At 39.7% G+C, this 20,747-nt stretch overlaps 1 protein-coding gene across 1 annotated transcript in view; it reads left to right on the forward strand.

Moving 5' to 3' along the window:
- The first annotated feature begins 3,962 nt into the window (after window positions 1-3,962).
- Window positions 3,963-20,747, forward strand: part of CATSPER3 (cation channel sperm associated 3) — a 34,751-nt gene continuing 17,966 nt past the window's right edge. Inside the window, exons 1-2 of the mRNA XM_036898043.2 lie at window positions 3,963-6,654; window positions 8,264-8,417. Of these exons, the coding sequence (XP_036753938.2) occupies window positions 6,557-6,654; window positions 8,264-8,417 (252 nt within the window). The 5' untranslated portion in view covers window positions 3,963-6,556. The remainder of the gene's footprint in view (window positions 6,655-8,263; window positions 8,418-20,747) is intronic.

Here is a 20,747-nt window from a genome sequence, read left to right on the forward strand (position 1 = left end):
CTGTAGTTTTCTTTTTTGGTGGGGTCTTTGCCTGGTTTTGGTATTAGGGTGATGTTAGCTTCATAGAATGAGTTTGGGAGTATCCCCTCCTCCTCTATTTTTTGGAAAGCTTTAAGGAGAATGGGTATTATGTCTTCCCTGTATGTCTGATAAAATTCCGAGGTAAATCCATCTGGCCCGGGGTTTTTTTTCTTTGGTAGTTTTTTGATTACCTCTTCAATTTCGTTGCTGGTAATTGGTCTGTTTAGATTTTGTTTCTTTCTGGGTCAATCTTGGAAGGTTGTATTTTTCTAGGAAGTTGTCCGTTTCTCCTAGGTTTCCCAGCTTGTTAGCATATAGGTTTTCATAGTATTCTCTAATAATTCTTTGTATTTCTGTGGGGTCCGTCGTGATTTTTCCTTTCTCGTTTCTGATACTGTTGATTTGTGTTGACTCTCTTTTCTTCTTAATAAGTCTGGCTAGAGGCTTATCTATTTTGTTTATTTTCTCGAAGAACCAGCTCTTGGTTTCATTGATTTTTGCTATTGTTTTATTCTTCTCAATTTTATTTATTTCTTCTCTGATCTTTATTATGTCCCTCCTTCTGCTGACCTTAGGCCTCATCTGTTCTTCTTTTTCCAATTTCGATAATTGTGACATTAGACCATTCATTTGGGATTGCTCTTCCTTTTTTAAATATGCTTGGATTGCTATATACTTTCCTCTTAAGACTGCTTTTGCTGCATCCCACAGAAGTTGGGGCTTAGTGTTGTTGTTGTCATTTGTTTCCATATATTGCTGGATCTCCATTTTGATTTGGTCATTGATCCATTGATTATTTAGGAGCGTGTTGTTAAGCCTCCATGTGTTTGTGAGCCTCTTTGCTTTCTTTGTACAGTTTATTTCTAGTTTTATGCCTTTGTGGTCTGAAAAGTTGGTTGGTAGGATTTCAATCTTTTGGAATTTTCTGAGGCTCTTTTTGTGGCCTAGTATGTGGTCTATTCTGGAGAATGTTCCATGTGCACTTGAGAAGAATGTATATCCCACTGCTTTTGGATGTAGAGTTCTATAGATGTCTACTAGGTCCATCTGCTCTACTGTGTTGTTCAGTGCTTCCGTGTCCTTACTTATTTTCTGCCTGGTGGATCTATCCTTTGGGGTGAGTGGTGTGTTGAAGTCTCCTAGAATGAATGCATTGCAGTCTATTTCCCCCTTTAGTTCTGTTAGTATTTGTTTCACATATGCTGGTGCTCCTGTGTTGGGTGCATATATATTTAGAATGGTTATATCCTCTTGTTGGACTGAGCCCTTTATCATTATGTAGTGTCCTTCTTTATCTCTTGTTACTTTCTTTGGTTTGAAGTCTATTTTGTCTGATGTTAGTACTGCAACCCCTGCTTTCTTCTCGCTGTTGTTTGCTTGAAATATGTTTTTCCATCCCTTGACTTTTAGTCTGTACATGTCTTTGGTTTGAGGTGAGTTTCTTGTAAGCAGCATATAGATGGGTCTTGCTTTTTTATCCATTCTATTACTCTGTGTCTTTTGATTGGTGCATTCAGCCCATTAATATTTAGGGTGATTATTGAAAGATATGTACTTATTGCCATTGCAGGCTTTAAATTCATGGTTACCAAAGGTTCAAGGTTAGCCTCTTTAGTATCTTACTGCCTAACTTAGCTCGCTTATTGAGCTGTTATATACACTGTCTGGAGATTCTTTTCTTCTCTCCCTTCTTGTTCCTCCTCCTCGATTCTTCATATGTTGGGTGTTTTGTGCTGTGCTCTTTCTAGGAGTGCTCCCATCTAGAGCAGTCCCTGTAAGATGTTCTGTAGAGGTGGTTTGTGGAAAGCAAATTCCCTCAGCTTTTGATTGTCTGGGAATGTTTAATCCCACCATCATATTTGAATGATAGTCGTGCTGGATACAGTATCCTTGGTTCAAGGCCCTTCTGTTTCATTGTATTAAATATGTCATGCCATTCTCTTCTGGCCTGTAGGGTTTCTGTTGAGAAGTCTGATGTTAGCCTGATGGGTTTCCCTTTATAGGTGACCTTTTTCTCTCTAGCTGCCTTTAAAACTCTTTCCTTGTCCTTGATCTTTGCCATTTTAATTATTATGTGTCTTGGTGTTGTCCTCCTTGGATCCTTTCTGTTGGGGGTTCTGTGTATTTCCGTGGTCTGTTCGATTATTTCCTCCCCCAGTTTGGGGAAGTTTTCAGCAATTATTTCTTCTAAGATACTTTCCATCTCTTTTCCTCTCTCTTCTTCTTCTGGGACCCCTATAATACGGATATTGTTCCTTTTGGATTGGTCACACAGTTCTCTTAATATTGTTTCATTCCTGGAGATCCTTTTGTCTCTCTCTCTGTCAGCTTCTATGCGTTCCTGTTCTCTGATTTCAATTCCATCAATGGCCTCTTGCATTCTATCCATTCTGCTTATAAACCCTTCCAGAGTTTGTTTCATTTCTGCGATCTCCTTTCTGGCATCTGTGATCTCCCTCCGGACTTCATCCCATTTCTCTTGCGTATTTCTCTGCATCTCTGTCAGCATGTTTATGATTCTTATTTTGAATTCTTTGTCAGGAAGACTGGTTAGGTCTGTCTCCTTCTCTGGTGTTGTCTCTGTGATCTTTGTCTGCCTGTAGCTTTGCCTTTTCATGGTGATAGGAATAGTCTGCAGAACTGGGACGAGTGACGGCTGGAAGGACTTCCTTTCTTGTTGGTTTGTGGCCCTCCTCTCCTGGGAGAACAGCGACCTCTAGTGGCTTGTGCTGCGCAGCGCGCGCAGACAGGCTTTCTGCTTCCTGCCCGGCTGCTATGGAGTTAATCTCCGCTGTTGCTGTGGGCGTGGCCTGGCTCGGGCAGCTACTCCAAAGTGGTGGAGTCGCGTTGGAGCAGGAGCTGCTGGGAGGCTATTTATCTCCGTAAGGGGCCTCCCTGCTCCCTGCAGCCCAGGGGTTAGGGTGCCCAGAGATCCCCGGATTCCCTACCTCTGGATTAAGTGTCCCGCCCTGCCCCTTTAAGACTTCCAAAAAGCACCCGCCAAAACAAAACAACGACCACCAAAAAAAAAAAAAAAAGATAAAGAAAAAGAAAAAAAATTTTAAATTAAAAAAAAAAACAAAAAAAAACTTTTTTGATTAAAAAAAAAGGTGGCTGCTCGTTTTTCTTTTTTCTCCGGCGGCAGCCTCAGGCCTCTGCTCACTGGTCTTGCTGCCCTTTTTCCCTAGTATTGGGGTCTCTATCCCTTTAAGACTTCCAAAAAAAGCGCTTGCCAAAACAAAACAGCAAAAAAAAAAAAAAAAAAAAACCAAAATGGGCGCTTGCTTTTCTGGTGTCCTCCTGCGCCAGGCCACCGGTGCCCGCTCACTGTTCTTGCTGCCCTGTTTTCCTAGTATCCAGGGCCCTGCACCCTGGCCCGGATGGCGGGGGCTGGGTGTTCGGCAGCCCTGGGCTCCGTCTCCCTCCCGCTCTGCCTGCTCTTCTCCCGCCGGGAGCTGGGGGGAGGGGCGCTCGGCTCCCGCGGGGCCGGGGCTTGTATCTTACCCCTTTCGCGAGGCGCTGGGTTCTCTCACGTGCGGATGTGGTCTGGATATTGTCCTGTGTCCTCTGGTCTTTATTCTAGGAAGGGTTGTCTTTGTTATATTTTCATAGATATATGTGGTTTTGGGAGGAGATTTCCGCTGCTCTACTCACGCCGCCATCTTCCCTGTCCTCCAGGAACATTTTTGGTCAGTAGTTTTGTTATAATCTGGATCCACATGAAGTTCACCAATCACATCTGGTTGTTGTGTCTCTTTAATCTAGAGCAAGAAATGTCTCTTCCCCCTTCCCCCATGTCACCGACTTACTGTAAAAACTGGGTCATGTGTCCTATAGGATTTGCTTCTTCTGGATTTGTTTGCCCCCTTGTGTCAGTTAACATTTTTCACCTGAATGGAACGCGTACCCTGAATGGAAACATGAGAATTTATCTACTATTTAGCATCTACGTGAGGGTTTGACATAAAGTCCATGTTAAGGGGTGTTGCTCTGCTGGAACTCATGAACTTTACTATAGAGAATCAAAGATCTCATATCACAAGTCTATGGAAATACTCACTGTGGTAAATCTCGTCAGAATGAGTCTCTTGTCTTGATTCAAGTAGCTGACACTGCATCTTAAAAAAGACATTGTCAAAGTTGGAGGCTCCCAAGTTCCCTTCTGTTCCAAATCTTTGTGTGATGGTGGGGGTTTCTGTGATGTGGTAAGTTTTGGTTTCCCCCCATTGTCTTTCTAAATGATTACTGGAGTAGAGAGGAGTAAAATAGACATGACGGATGACCTCTTGCATGACCTCCATAGGTAACAACCTGGGGCCAGCGCAATTGAGAGTGTCCTTTTCTAAAGTGAAGTTGATGAAAAATCTGAAAATAATGGTTACTTTCTGATACTGGTAGGATTTAGGAAATCATTGGATAAATTGAATAAACATGGTTCTTTATGTTTTTGCTGCAGACACAAAGCAGCGGCATGTGTATTGTATTTGGAAGCAAACCTGACCTCCTTCAGTGTATTGAAGTTTTGAACTACTCTAGTCTCAGTATAGAGCAGTCTATATACTTTCTAACCTAGCCTTCAAAAATATGCTAATTGGACTCTGTAACTTTCAGTTTTATAAAATTGTCTGCAAAACAGCGAGAGCTGTAACAGGGTTTGGCTATAACATGTGAGCTTTGTGTTCCAGTGTCAGTTACATGAGACTAGCCAAGGAAGGGCTCTGGGCCAGAAGCCTTGAGGTCACCAAGCTGCCGCACCTGCCGGCTGCAGTTGTGTGTGGCTGAGGTAGTGCTGCCCACGTCGAGCAGAGGGAGAGTTGCTGCTGAAAGGGCGGAAGAGGTGGCCCTTCGGCCTCTCATCCTAGGGTGCCTGCCCTGCCGTCTATCCCTAAGAAGATATGGATGATTTCAGGAGCGGCTGGCTAAGCTTGACACCTCTGACGCCTCTCACCAGCTGGAGTTCCACTCCCAGACTACATGCCTCCGTCAGTGGCGTCAGAAGCCACACTCAGCTGTGGTTGGCTGTGCTGATGCAACGCGCTAAGAACAGTGGGGCTTGACTCTGCTGCTTCTAAATGGCCATCTCTCCTCACCCCTGCAAGCAGCATGAAAGAATTCTTTACATTCTTCATCTCACCATTTCTCCCCAAGAGCATGCTTTGGAGCTGAAAGAGGGAAGGCATAGAAGTGTATTACTGGGTTCCTGGAGATGGGGTCTCACTGTGCTCAGCTACTTGAGTGAACATGAGGTCCCTGCTGCAGCTTCTTGTGTGTATTTACATAGCTTATGCTTATCGAGGGCCTTCTGCACACACCGATGGGAATAGGCACAATGATGATTTGGGGCAGGTGGAAACAGGTGGAGAACTAATTTAGGTTCTCTCTGAGCAGCTGCTTCTTGAGGCCGGCGAGGGGATGTTGAGCAGGAGGCCAGAAAGTGTTGGGGGGCATATGACCAAAGGAAGCAGTAGGAGGCATGGGAGGCTCATGCCTGAGGGAGAGAATGTGGAGTGAGAAAATGAGGTGAAGTTTGAATCTTGGGGGCATCAATCCAAGTTATTTTTAAATCTTGGTGATTGATGATTTTAAACAGAAATTGAGCAAATAAAATATTATTTCCCAGTTCTGTATATTGGTTGCTTACAAGAGGATTTTCCTACCAGGACTTACCAGGACTGATCATATACCCTTGTTTTAGAATACCCAAGACAGAGAAGTGATAGAGTAGTTACCTCATATTTTTAAGGCCCAAGAGCTTAGGTTCCGGGAGTTTGACCAATAAAGCCACCAAAGATTTAGTACAACACAGGGCCACCCAGATCCCTCTGTCTTGATTAGTCTTGGAAGCAAAAGGGGTTAAGGAGAAGGAGGCAAGGAGAATATATTAATCCCAAGAATTGAAGAGCAAAAATCCCTATTGCTCTTGTACTTAAAGCACCTCTGCCATGTGGGCTCACCCCTCACATTCTAGTTAGTACATTCCATGAACCCTCTTAGCCAGCTGTGTCACTTATTCCTCCTATTTCTTCTGTTCTAGCCCCAAACCCATCAAAACCTTCCCATGTCCCTCCAGATGTTTTCAGTGGTGCCCTGGGTGTGTGCTCTTGCTCTTCAACTCCAGAGAACTGCTTTTCCCTCTTACTTGACCCTTAACTTATTCTAACACATTGTTAAGGGTCTCTGCAGATAAGGGCACTGCTTGAAGAAGGAACGGCTTGTGTCTGGCTTATCTCTGGTGTCTCCCAGTGTTAGCGTGGACCTTCATAGTTTTAGGGTGCTCATAACCCTTTTGCCAAACTACAGTGCTCAGTCTCCTGGGAAGAGAGGACCTGTAGGTAGATCAGCTGGGGAACTCCCCATTTCAGGGGCCTGCAGGCTATTTAACTTACCTGAATGCCCAAGAGTGACGTCATAAAGCCGGGATTCCCTTCCAGGGCCCTGTTCCCATCCCCTTGGAATTTAGATGCTGAGGAAATCTCTACGTAGAGATTTTCTGTTGGATGATAAAAACAAGAAATAAAAATCGAAAATTTGGAAAATGTCTCAACACTTTTGCCAGGACCACACGAGAGTCCTTTCTAGTTCACTGTTCAGTGATCCGTCTGTGATGTTCTCTGGGGGACTCGGGAACTTGCAGTAAGTATTTTCTATTTCTGTTCTTGTTCAGAAACGGGCAAGTGGCATTGAGGGGTGGGTGCCACTGTTCTCCTAGCCCCCTCTCACAGGCACTCACCTGCCTTCCCCAAAATGGTGCATGGCCTTGATAGTTTGGTACCTGTTTGGTGAGGTTTATGGGGGCTCAGCCTAACATTTTCCCTCTTCAGCTTCAGTATCATGACTGGCTGGGTCAGTCAAACATCCAGTCATTCTCTCATTTGACCTGTGGACTGAATGACTAGTTTGACTTCATTTTGTCTTTTTTTTTGTCAGCTACTGTGTTAGATAATTTGAAAGCTCTTTTTTTTCTTTTTCTTTTTTTGTAGTAGACCTGATCTCAAATCAGATAATGAAAATTATACATCTTGTTTTTATAGATTATGGAAGTATGTGTATTCTGTATTTTTTTTTACTGTTATAAGAATATGCTCATTTGTTACATATAATGGGAAAAAAAGTAATACATATTCTGAGAAAATTTACAAAGAACAGGTAAATATAAATAAACAGGGAAAGGAATCTCTCCCCAAAGGCACAGTATTAACATTTTGGCCATTTCTTACCTATGTTTGCACAGTTGAGATAATTCTGACAAAGAATTTTGTATCTTGTTTCATTTTTGTGTTTTGCTATCCAGTGGGTCATAAACATTTTTTCTAAGTCATGAAAAACTCATAGATATGTTTTAGTATCTGTATAATATTCCATGAGATAGATATGCCATAATCTATCTACCTTAACCAGTCTATTTTGTTAGACTTTTAAATTGTTTCCAGGTTCTCATTACTGTAAATAATGCTGGGATAAACATGTTTGACCAAAGTCACTGTTGGCATGTCAGATTGTGTTCTCTTGGGGTAGATTCCTTGGGTCAGAGCATACAAACAATTTTTAAGGCTTTTCAGAAAAGTTGGTCAATTTACATCCCTCACTGTGACAGTTTTTGAGAATTCCCCATCGTACTACACTCTTGCCAGCATTAAATATTATCATGTTTAAGTCTTCTAGTTTTATAAGCAAAAATAATGGTTTTACTTGATTAGCATCTCCCAGATTAATACTGCTATTGAACATCTGGGGGTAAATTCACTGCCATTTGTATTTCACGAATTGACTGTGTGCCCATTTTTTTCTTAGGGTGTGCAATTTTTTAAATCATTGATTTGTAAGTGCTTGCTTGGGTTGACTGATTATCAGTTTTCCCTGCTAGACTGGCAATACTTAGTTTGCTTCCATTATATCCTCAATACCTGCTGTATTGCCTGGCATGTCGTAGTTACTCAATAAAAATCTATTTGAATGAGTTAATGAAGATTATGCTTTGTTTTGCTTGAGAAGGAGTGGTAAGCATTGTTCTTAGAGGTCTAGAGAGGAGGAGCTGAGTAACTGAGTGGGGCAGATCACACAGTGACTGTCATGCATATTTCAGTTGTCATTCAGTCAGCATTTCATTGCAATTTTAAAGTATATGTAAATAGATATTCATAGATGGGGGAAATCAGACCCTGGTCACTACAAAACAGTGTCTTGTTTGGGGATTTAGCCCTGTTGAAAGATAATCATAACCTCTTATTCAACTTTTTGACAGGAAGAAAGATACTCAATGTCAGGCATTTGTGAGGAGAATCATAATGAGTCCTCTCTTTAAGAGAATTATGATTAGCACCGTCACAATAAATGCCTTTTTTCTGGTCTTGTGGACTGATTATAAGACAAGATACAACATGTATGGAGTTTATGAGGTAAGCAGACAAAATATGTCCATTTTATTCTGTTTCATCTCTTTTATTTCTGAAAACATTGTAATATTTTTAAGGCATTTTATTCGAGAAAATTTTCCACAGAGAAATTCTAAGGGCTTTAAAAGGATACTCTAAAATCTGGGCAGCAGTATCAGGGGTGGCATGTTTTTTTAATCTCCCTGAAGCCCCTCTTAAAAAATGACAAATCAATTAGGTAGCAAACCAATAACCCATGGGCAGCACTTACATCAAAACTAGTTAACAAGATATCCTTATTAAAAGCCACAACTGTAATCTCTGTGAGAGAGGAAGTGGAGAGAAGACAGTAAGTACTCACTGAAGAGTGTGATGGGCGAATGTGATAATAGCAGTTGATATCAGGAATGGTGTTTCCTAATGCACTACCAGGTTGGTGTAAGAGGGGCCTGGTAATTTCTGAGGGACTGAATAGTTAGACCCTATGAACTTTCAAAACTGACCAGCCGGGACTCCCCTCAGTGACAGGACCTCACACTTAGGAGACATACTGGGCGTGGATAACAGTTGAGCAGGTTAGAAACCAGAGATAAATGAAGAGAAGGTCCAGATAAAATTGGAGGAGGGGGTCATCAGAAGACCTCAAAAATCAAGCTACCATGTTGTAAAACACAACACAACAGAAGGGGGAGCTATATGAGATTAGACTACATCTAAAAGTTTTGGAAAACTAATTTCATATAAAAAAGTAAGATAGAAAAAGGTTGAGGTAAAATCCCGTACAAAATTATAAGAAAAAAGAATAAAATGGAGAATAATATCCCTGTAGATAATGAAAGCCCATCACAAAGGCATGTCTGCATAACAATTAAAAACTAGCACGATATTTCAAAACAAGGTAAGTGTTTAAAAAAATAATACAAGAAAGGAAGTGAAATGCCAAAACTTAGGAAAGAATTAGAAATAAAAATCATTTCAAAAATGAAGACTAAATTAGACAAAGCAATTAAATGCAACAGATAATAGCTTAAGAAATAGATGATTAAATGGAGGAAAATTAAAAAAAAAAAGAAATAGGATTCAAGAGAAAATGAACATTGAAGATGGGGGGAAAAGATCCAACATAAGGATAATAGGAATCCCTGAATTTGAAGCAAAACAGTGAAGGAAAAAACAAACACTAAAATTTATAATCTAAGAAAAGTTTCCTGAAATTAAAGAATAGAAACTATGTATTAAAAGAGCACACACTGCATACATGAGAATATGGACTTAGAAAAAGCAAACGCCAAAACATTCTAGTAAAATTACTGGAAGGGATAGAGGGGTGGAGGAAATTGTGAGCATCTAGACAAGTGGCTTATAAGGAAAATAAAATTATTATCAGACTTTACTGCAGTAGTGCTTTATGCTTAAAGAAAATGGAGTAACATATTTAAGATACTTGATACTTGATGAAAGAAAATGTGAACCAATAATTCTACATCCAGCAAAACTGACTTTCAAGTATAAAGGGCACAGAAAAACCGTCATCAACATTTCAAAATTACTTCCCATGAGCCTTCCTTAGGAATCTAGTCAAGAGTAACTTTCAGCCAACCAAAATGACTAGAGAAGCATCAACGTTAGCACTGACAATGAACATTAAAAATATAGTGATTTGTAAAACTAATCTTAATTCTGGGTTAACAAGGAGAGAATATGCTATGTTCCCTGACAAGGAAGATATAGTATGAATAGAAAAAGGGAGAGGATGGGGGCAGTCAGTGTAATAGTTATTTAAACTGTTTTCAGAAATCAATTTAGCAATGCTATTAGTGTTATTCTGAGACTGTTGTGTGTGTAATATAGGATGAAGCAGATGGGTAACATGGGGCAATTTTGTTCTGTTACCCTTTGTGTTCTTGAGCACCAAGAAAGTCATGGACAAAAGGAGATACAGGTGTAATATAAACAAAGATAAGTAAAAATCCTGTTGCTGTGCATTTCAATTACCAAATATAAACCAAGGCATTTTATCTTTATCCATTAAGAGACCTAGAATATTGACCATCTCAGCAGTTATGCACCCTTAGTGCCCATAATGTGATGTCAGATTGCCATTTTTCAAGAGAAACTAGGGATTCTTAGAGAAATGGCTGATTGCAGGTTCAGGGCAAAATATATACCAGATGAGCCAGGAATATCTTGTCATACACATGGGTATGGTATTAAAGATTGCTGGGTTCAAATTAAAAAGATTCAGGAGACAACTTGAATAGGCTCCTATTGGCCAGATGGGACTTTCTGAGCTTCAATAAGGATAATAATTACAATGGATTGAAATTCATCAAATAATCTGTAAGTTTATAATGATACAAAAAAAAACCTGGTCACTTTTGGAGGTGATGAAGAACTAATCCTTTATCTCTACAACTATTAAATTAAGGGAAAGAATCAAGCATTGTTGTCCTTTCTTATATGAACCTTTCTACTAAGTGACCACATAGTAGGTAAGGAGAAACATCTCTTTATAGAAGCATCCAAATTAATAAGTGAAAAAGAAAGGACTGAATTAGAATGCCACCATTTCTCAATCCCCAGTGAATTTAATGAATAGGCATTGAGCTTCAATGGGTGCTACCGTCATAAAAAGAGACAACAAGATATTATGTGCCTCCTATGAAAGAACAGAACCTATAATCTTGCCAAAGAGATCAAATCTGAATCTGATCAAGCCTGTGGATCCAGCTACCTGGGTCCAGGAAATAGAGAAAAGGAACGTATGCACAATGAAGGAACAGTCAGCAAAATCCAGAGTGGGGAATTTTACATGTCAAACTGCCTGATTTCTTCAACAAATAAATCGTAAGAAAAGAAAAAAAAAAGGAATGGGAGACTTAAAAGACATAAAATTTTAAAAATACATATTTTAAATAAAAGGGTAGCAATAAAGTCATTAGGTCTGCAGGTACATACAAGGGTTTCTATCTATAGGGAAACACAAGAGGAGCTGTGATTGGGACGGGGCACATGGAGGGGCTTTTGGGATAGTACCAAGTTCTACTTAGGTGGTAGTTACAGGGATGTTGGCCTTATAACAATCAAGTAGGTTATTTTTTTGTTCATATAGTTCTATGTGTATGTTTTATTGTACAATGAAAAGGGTAAAAATATACTCTTCATTTATTGCAAATTACAAACTTCCTTCTCGGTGGTGAAAAACTTTAGTATCAACATAATGTGGTATTAGAGGTGGTGGAGGTGATGGGATGCTCTAATCAATGCTTGAAATGTGCCGAATCCACTTGGCACCACTTCTGTGAACATGTTGGTGTGGCAATGCATTCCACACCAGCATTCCAGAGTTTGGTCATGGACTACAGAACATAATGTTAAGTATAAGACTTGGTAGGGGTCAGGAGAAAAGATGAGGAATCTGAATCTTCTGGTTGCCCTCCAGGGCTCATATGGGTCACTATACATCCTGTAGGGAACCTTATTTGCAACTTTGGAGGAAGTTCTATGGAAAGGATGAAGACTTCAGGGTCATACAGATTTGGGTTCAAACCCTAGCTCTGCTATCTTCTTACTAGCTGTGAGAATTTGGGCAAGTTATTTAACCTTTATGTGGTTCAGCTGCAATATTTGTAAAATGATATTATTAATACCTTGTAGAATGGCTATAAGGTCATTGAAAATAACATGTATGAAAGCCCCTGGAAACTGAAAAATTGTAACACTCTTGGGGATCCCAATAAAGTAAACTAGGAAAGTCTTGAGAAGGCCTTTATCTCTTACTCCTGACTCATTTTGAGGCTCTGAGCAAGCAGGAAATGAAAGCTAAGGCAGAGTTGTAAACTGCTGGAACATTAAATGTATACCCCAGCCCCTGCAAAAGCCGGACATACTGGTTACAGGCAATAAGGAAATCTCCAATCATTAGCAGACCATTAAGCTAACCAAGCAGAGATTTTGGTAGCTACACATGACCAAGAATCCAAACTTTACAAAATTAGTTCAGAAAAGTAATTTAAAAAATGGCAACAATAAAATCCTAGGGAGTGGATCTGATTTCCAGAGTCTTAATATTATATAATTAAAAATGTCCAGTTTTCAACCAGAAAAATCATAAGAAATGCAAAGAAACAAGAATGGCTGCTACACAAGCAGAAAAAGAAATCAGTGAAAAATATCCCAAGGATGCCCACCTATTGGACTCACTAGACAAATATTTAAAATCAGCTATTATAAATATATTTAAAGAGCTAAAGAAAACCATATCTAAAAAACTAAAAGAATGAGAGCAATGTCTAACCCAAACTGGAGAATATAAAGAGAAATTATTAAAAAGCTCCAAATAAAAATTCTTTACTTGAGAAGTAGAATAATTGAAATGAAAATTTCTTTTTTTAATTGAAATATCATTGATATACAATCTTATATTGGTTTCAGATCTACTAATCTGGAAAGATGATAAAAAATATATGTTATAGAGTCATTGCCTATATTCCCCATACTCTACTACCGTCCACGTGACCAACTTATATCGAGATTGCAAATTATTATGCCCCTTTATCTTCCTCCCCCTCCTCCTCCACCCACCACAAACCCTCCCCCTTGCTAACCACTAATCACTTCTCAGCGTCTATGAGTCTAATGTTGTTCTGTTTCTTCTGTTTTGCTTTGTTTTATACTCCACAAATAAGTGAAATCATATGGTATTTGTCTTTTCCCACCTGGCTTATTTCACTGAGCATAATACCCTCTAGCTCCATCCATGTTGTTGCAAATGACAGGATTTCTTTTCTTATCATGCCTGAATAATATTCCATTGTGTATATGTACCATATCTTCTTTATCCACTCATCTAGTGATGGACACTTAGGTTGCTTCCATATCTTGGCTATTGCAAACAGTGCAACAATAAACGTAGGGGTGCATATGTCTTTTTGGATCAGGGATTTTGTCTTCTTAGGATTTCTAGAAGCTGAATTACTGTGTCGAATGGTATTTCTATTTTTAATTTTTTTGAGGAACCTCCATACTGCTTTCCACAGTGGCTGCACCAATTTGCAGTCCCACCAATATGGTAGGAGGGTTTGAACCTCTCTGCATCTTTACCAACATCTGTTATTCCTTGTCTTTTGGATAGAGGCTATTCTAACTGGTGTGAGGTGATATCTTGTTGTGGTTTATTTGCATTTTCCTGATGATTAGTGATGTGGAGCATTTTTTCATGTGCCTGTTAACCATTTGTATTTCTTCTTTGGAGAAGTGTCTGTTTGGGTCCTCCACCCATTTTTAAATTGGGTTATTTGTTTTTTGGGTGTTGAGGAAGGTGAGTTCTTAATATATTTTGGATGTTAACCCCTTATCAGTTGAGTCATTTATGAATATATTCTCCCATACTGTAGGATGCCTTTTTGTTCTGCTGGTGGTGTCCTTTGCTGTACAGAAACTTTTTAGTTTGATGTAGTCCCACTTGTTCATTTTTTATTTTGTTTCCCTTGACTGAGGAGATGTGTTCAAGAAAAAGTTGCTCATGTTTATATTCAGGAGATTTTTGCCTATGTTTTCTTCTAAGAGTTTTATGGTTTCATGAATTACATTCAGGTCTTTGATCCATTTCGAGTTTACTTTTGTGTATAAAGTTAGACAATAATCCAATTTCATTCTCTTTCATGTAGTTGTGCAGTTTTCTTAGCACCAGTTGTGGAAGAGGCTGTCTTTTCCCCATTGTATGTTCATGGCTCCTTTATTATATATTAATTGACCATTTATGTGTGGGTTTATATCTGGGCTCTCTTGTTTTGTTCCATTGATCTGTGGTCTCTTCTTGTGCCAGTACCAAGTTGTTTTGATTACTGTGGCTTTGTAGTAGAGCTTGAAGGTAGGGAGTGTAATCCCCCCAGCTTTGTTCTTTCTCATGATTGCTTTGGCTATTCAGGGTCTTTTGTGATTCTGTATGAATTTTAGAACTATTTGTTCTAGTTCATTGAAGAATGCTATTGGTATTTTGATAGGGATTGCATTGAAACTGTAGATTGCTTTAGGCAGGATGGCCATTTTGACAATATTAATTCTTCCTATCCATGAGTACAGGATAGATATCCATTTATTGGTGTCTTCTTTAATTTCTTTCATGAGTGTCTTATAGTTTTCAGAGCATATGTCTTTCACCTCCTTGGTTAGGTTTATTGCTGGATATTTTATTCTTTTTGATGCAATTATAAATGGAGTTGCTTTCCTGATTCTCTTTTTGCTACTTCGTTGTTAGTATATAGAATTGCAACAGATTTCTGTGTATTAATTTTGTATCCTGCAACTTTGCTGAATTCAGTTATTAGTTCTAATGTTTTTTTTGGTGTAGTCTTTAGTGTTTTCTATGTGTAATATCATGTCGTTTGCAAACAGTGACAGTTTAACTTCTTCCTTACCAATTTGGATGCCTTTCATTTCTCTGTGTTCTCTGAATGCTGTGGCTAGGACCTTGAGTACTATGTTGAATAAAATTGGTGAGAGTAGGCATCCTTGTTTTGTTCCTGATCTTAGAGGAAAATCTTTCATCTTTTTGCTGTGAAGTATGAAGTGTTGGCTGTGGGTTTGTTGTATATGGCCTTTATTATGTTGAGGTACTTACCTCTATACCCATTTTGTTGAGAGTTTCTATCATAAATAGATGTTGAATTTTGTCAAATGCTTTTTCAGCATCTATTGAGATGATTATGTGATTTTTATCCTTTTTGTTGATGTGGTCTGTGATATTGGTTGATTTTTGCATATTATACCATCTTTGTATACCTGGAATAAATCCCACATGGTCATGATGGATGATCCTTTTGATGTATTTTTGAATTTGGTTTGCTAATATTTTGTTGAAAATTTTTGCATCTATATTCATCAGGAGTACTGTTCTATAATTTTCTTTTTTTTGTGGTTACTGTCTGATTTTGGTATTAGAGTGATACTGGTCTCATAAAATGAGTTTGGAAGTATTCCCTTACCTTCTACTTTTTGGAATACTTTAAGAAGTATGGGTATTAGCTCTTCTTTAAATGTTTGATAAGATTCAGCCATAAAGCCATCTGGGTTAGAGGTTTTTTTTCTTAGGTGTTTTTTGATTACCAAGTTGATTTCCTTGCTTGTAATTGGTCTGTTCAGATTTTCTCTTTCTTCCTGGGTCAGTCTTGGAAGGTTGTATTTTTCTAGAAAGCTGTCCATTACTTCTAGGTTGTACAGTTTGTAGACATATAGTATTTCATAGTATTCTCCAGTTTGTATTTGTTTTTGTGTTTCTGTGGTGTCCATTGTGATTTTTCCATTTTCATTTCTGAATCTGTTTATGTGTGTTCACTCTTTTTTTCTTGATAAGTCTGGGTAGGGGTTTATCTATTATGTTTATTTTCTCAATAAACCAGCTCCTGGCTTCATTGATTCTTTCTATTGTTTTATTCTTCTCAATTTCTGCTCTGATCTTTATTACGTCACTCCTTCTACTGACTTCGGGCCTCATTTTTTCTTTTTCTAATTTCATTAATTATGAGTTTAGACTTTTCATTTGGGATTATTCTTTCTTGAGGTAAGCCTGTATTGCTATATACTTTCCTCTTAGAACTACCTTTGCTGCATCCCACAGGTTTTGGGGTGTTGAGTTGTTGTTTTCATTTGTCCCCATATATTGCTTGATATCTGTTTTTATTTGGTCATTGATCCATTGATTATTTAGGAGCATGCTGTTAAGACTCTCTGTGTTTGTGGGCTTTTTTGTTTTCTTTGCATAATTTATTTCTAATTTCATACCTCTGTGGTCTGAGGAGGTGGTTGGTACAAATTCAATCTTTTTGAATTTTTGAGGCTCTTTTTCTGGTATGTGATCTGTTCTGGAAAATACTCCATATGCACTTGAGAAGAATGTATATCCTGATGCTTTGGAGTGTAGAGTTCTACAGATGTCTATTAGGTCCATCTGTTCTAATGTATTGTTCAGTGCCTCTGTTTCCTTACTTATTTTCTGTCTGATTTATCTGTCTTTTGGGGTGAGTGGTGTGGTAAAGTCTCCTAAAATGAATGCATTGCATTCTTTTCCCCCCTTTAATTCTGTTAGTAGTTGTTTCACATATTAAGGTGCTTCTATATTGGGTGCATAGATATTTATAATGGTTATATCCTCTTTTTGGACTGATCCTTTTATCATTATGTAATGTCCTTCTTTGTCTCTTTCTTTGTTTCAAAATCATTTTAATTGATATAAGTAGTGCTACTCCTGCTTTTTTCTATTATTTACATGAAATATCTTTTTCCTTCACTTCATTTTTAGTCTGTGTATGTCTTTGGGTTTGAAATGAGCCTCTTGTAAGCAGCATATAGATAGGTCTTGTTTTTTTAGTCCATTCTTCAACTCTGTGTCTTTTGATAGGTGCATTCAGACCATTTACATTTATGGTGATTATTGGTACATATATACTTATTACCACTGTAGGCCTTAGATTTGTGATTGCCAAAGGCTTAAGGATAGCTTCTGTACTATCTAGTAGTCAACTTAAATCGCTTATTACTCTATTTCAAACACAATCTAAGGTTCTTTTTTTGTCCCCTTTTTCCTCCTCCATTCTTTATATATTAGGATTCATATTCTGCACTCTTTGTGTATTTATTGACTAACTTTGTGACTAGTTGACTTAATTTAGTATTTGCTTAGTACTTAATTTGTGTACTGCCTTTACTGTGGGTTTATTTTCTCTGGTGACAGCTATTTAGCCTTAGGAGCATTTCCATTTAGAGAAGTCCCTTTAAGAGATCCTGTAGGAATGGTTTAGCGGTGGTGAATTCCCTCAACTTTTGCTCATCTGGAAATTGTTTAACCCCTTCTTCAAATTTAAATTATAATCTTGCCAGGTAGAGTATTCTTGGTTGGAGGCCCTTCTCTTTCATTACATTAAATATATCATGCCATTCCCTCCTGGTCTGTAATATACATTATCAGCTGAGAAGTCTGCTGATAGCCTGATTTTATTTCCTTTATAAGTGATCTTTTTTCTCTCTCTGGCTGCTTTCAGTACTCTCTCCTTGTCCTTGATCTTTGCCATTATTAAGTATTACATGTCTTGGTGCTGTCTTCTGAGGGTTCCTTTTGTTGGGTGATCTTTGTGCTTCCATGATCTGAGTATCAATTTCCTTAGCCAGACTGAGGAATTTTTCAACAATTATTTCCTCAGAGAGACTTTTCTATCCCTTTGTCTCTATCTTCTTCTGGTACCCCTGTGATGTGAATATTGTTCTGTTTGGATTGGTCACGCAGCTCTCTTATTCTTTCATTCCTAGAGGTCCTTTTATCTCTCTGTTCCTCAGCTTCATTGTATGCCTGTTCTCTAATTTCCATCTCATTGAGTGTCTCCTCTCCTTGCAGTAATCTACTCTTAAAGATCTCCACTGTATGTTTAATTTCAGTTTCTGTATTCTTCAACTCTGAGTGGCTCTTTTTCATTCTTTTATCTCTTTTTTGAAGTCCTCCTTGAGGTCTTGAATATTTTTCTGTAAATTAGTGAGCATGCTTATGACTTTTACTTTGAAATATTTATCAAGAAGGTTGGTGATCTCCATTTCACTTAGCCTTCTTTCTGGTGTCTTGTCCTGTAGTTTTGTTTGGAACATATTCCTTTGCCTCTTTATTTTGTCAATTTCTGTTTCTTCATTTGTATTAGATGGCTCTGCTATGCTTCCTGGCCTGTAGAGTAATAGCTCTATGAAGGAGGCATCCTGTGGTTCCCAGAGGCTCAAGACTCTTTATTCTCCAGTGCCTGGTTCTACTTTGTGGGAGGCTCAGCTGTTGGTATGCAGTGGGTGGGGCCACCTTTCTGTCTGTCTCCCATAGTGGTCTGAGTGTGCGCCAGCAGTTTGCTTCAGCTGTTGCCTTTGTGATCCAAGGAGAAGCCTCTGCTGGGATCTCTTTGATTGGGGCTGCCCTCTGCCTGCCCTGCAGTGATAGCAGAGCTGATGTGTGGCTCTAGAACAGGGCAGGATGTGCTGGGCCTGGCTTGGACATGGAGGGGGGTGTTGATAGGGAAGGAAGAAGCTCTTGGGGCACCTCTCTAGTTGTACTTAAGCAGGGCTGATAAAGCTTAGAGAGTCTCTCTCTGCTTGCCAGACAGCAAAGTTTGACATTGCTGCTGGGCCTGTTGGGTTGGCTTGCCAGCAGTGCACACAGGGAGGTGGCTCTAGGTTGAGGTGCCAGTGAGGAGTTTGGAGCATCTGGGGCTCCTGAGAGGTCCTGACGTTTTGGGCTAAGGGAGGGCTGGGCAGGTATTGTCTCTTGCCCTTTTGCCTGAGGAGAGAGCTCCATCCAACCCTCACCCCTCTGGCACCCGTCCCACTGCTGGCAAGTCTTCCAGACATTGGGTCTCAAGACCAGTGGAACATGCTTGTCCTCCACCAGCAGCTGGGGTCTCAGCCTCCCAGAGTGTTCCAGCTGTCCCTGGTCCCCAGCCCTGCCAGAACCCAATGTAATGTGGACTCCTGCTCCCAGAGCAGATCTCTAGGACCAGTCCCCCACCCCCATCTCTCCCCACTAGATCATGGTGATGGCCGTTGTGGAGAAAATGGAACTTTCTGACCAGGATTCCCACCTGGCCTTAATGGCACCCATTGTGTATATAATAAGAGCATGTTTTCACATTTATGGGATGTTTCCCAGTGACAGAGCTGCTGGTCAGTCATGGGAGTATGGCTAGGGAGAGTGGGGAGAGAGCCATGAAGCCCTAGTGCTCCTGGAGAATTAAGCCTGAGCGTGGAAGCCGGGAGCTTGGAGAGCAGGCAGCTTGGTGCATGGCTGAGAGAGCAGAGCTCCTAGAGGGTTCAGCTCATGCTAGGGAGCAGAACCTGTAGCTGGCCTGGGGAGCACATTCAAGCCAGCTGGAGACTGAGCTGTCTGTGACTGCTGTGAGAATAAACGTGGCATCTCCTTTTACCCCCAACTTCTTGCTATTGCTTTCATTCAGTCTCTTTGAATTCATGGAGACCTTGCCCTGGGTGAGGAATCCCCTTCTCCCAGAACTATAGCCCTGAAGATGGCAGCCATGTTCCCCATCTGGGATCCTGTTCTTTGGGTCCAGAAACAGAAGAGCAGATCTTATTCTTAAATAATTGTGTTTGTCTGTTTTGCCCTGTCTGAAGGCTGCCTGAAGGACTGATGCAAGGCTATTGCCTTTGTTTTGCCTAACTTGGGACTTTCTCAGGGCAGAAAGGTGGCTTTGCAGAGAGCATTTCTCAAAAACACTGAAAATCAAGTGAATAACCCACTGTCACCTGGGGCAACAAACAGACAAACAAACGAAAAACCACTTGAAGTAAATAACAGACATGCTGAAAGCCTGAGAGGAAAATCCAGGAGAGATTCTTTGGGGGAAGAGAAAGACATGGAAAAGCTCCTATGAATATGGGAAGATTCAGAAAGCCACAGATGCCCAGGGAAGATACATGCTTAGAAAAGACCTGAGAATATCCCAAGCTTTCACCTCTGCTGATCTTTAGGCTCAGCACAGGCAGGAAGTGAAGGCTAAGGTAGAGCTGGAAAATGGCCTAGCTAAGCATCAAAGGAGTGCCCTGACCCAGAGCCAGTCTGCTAAGACTAAAACAGTTTTTCTTTTTCTTCCTTCCCTCCCTTTTTCCTTCCTTGTCTCCTCCCCTCCCTTCTTTTTGCCTTTGCTCCTTCCTTCCCTCCTTTCTTTTTGCTTGAGCCATTTAAGAATATCTCTTTTTAAGCATTAGCTGACCAGACACTAAAGGAAAAGAGACCTCAGTGGCCACATATGACGAAGAATACAGTCTTCACAAAAATTGTTTAGAAATGTCACTAAACAAAAACAATTATTACCCAGCGAAAGCAACAAGAACAAACCCTGAGGAGAAGGAGTAATCTGATTTGCAGAGTTACCACGTTGTAATATTTAAAGTGTCCAGTTTTCAAAAAAATATGAAGCAGGCAGAGAAATAAGTAAGGCTTTTATACAAGATAAATGAATAGAAATGGTCCCTGAGGAAGCATAGGCACTGGAATTGCTAAACAGAGATTTTAAGCCACCTGTCTAATATATGCCGAGTGGTAAAGGAAATCATGGGCAAAAGAACCAAATTCTGGAGTTGAAAATACAATAACTGAAAATTTCACTAGAGGGTTCAAGAGCATATTTGAGTAGGCAGAAGAAATTTTAAATGAACTTGAAGATAAACCAGTTGAACTTATTCAGTCTGTGAAGCAGAAAAAAACAGAATGAAGAAAAATGAACAGTCTAAGAGACATGTGAGACACCATCATACATACCAACATACACAATGGGAATCCCAGAAGGAGGGGGGAGAGATAGGGACAGGAAGAAT

This window comes from Manis pentadactyla, chromosome 13 (genome assembly GCF_030020395.1).
Source record: "Manis pentadactyla isolate mManPen7 chromosome 13, mManPen7.hap1, whole genome shotgun sequence".
Taxonomy (NCBI): Eukaryota; Metazoa; Chordata; class Mammalia; order Pholidota; family Manidae; genus Manis; species Manis pentadactyla.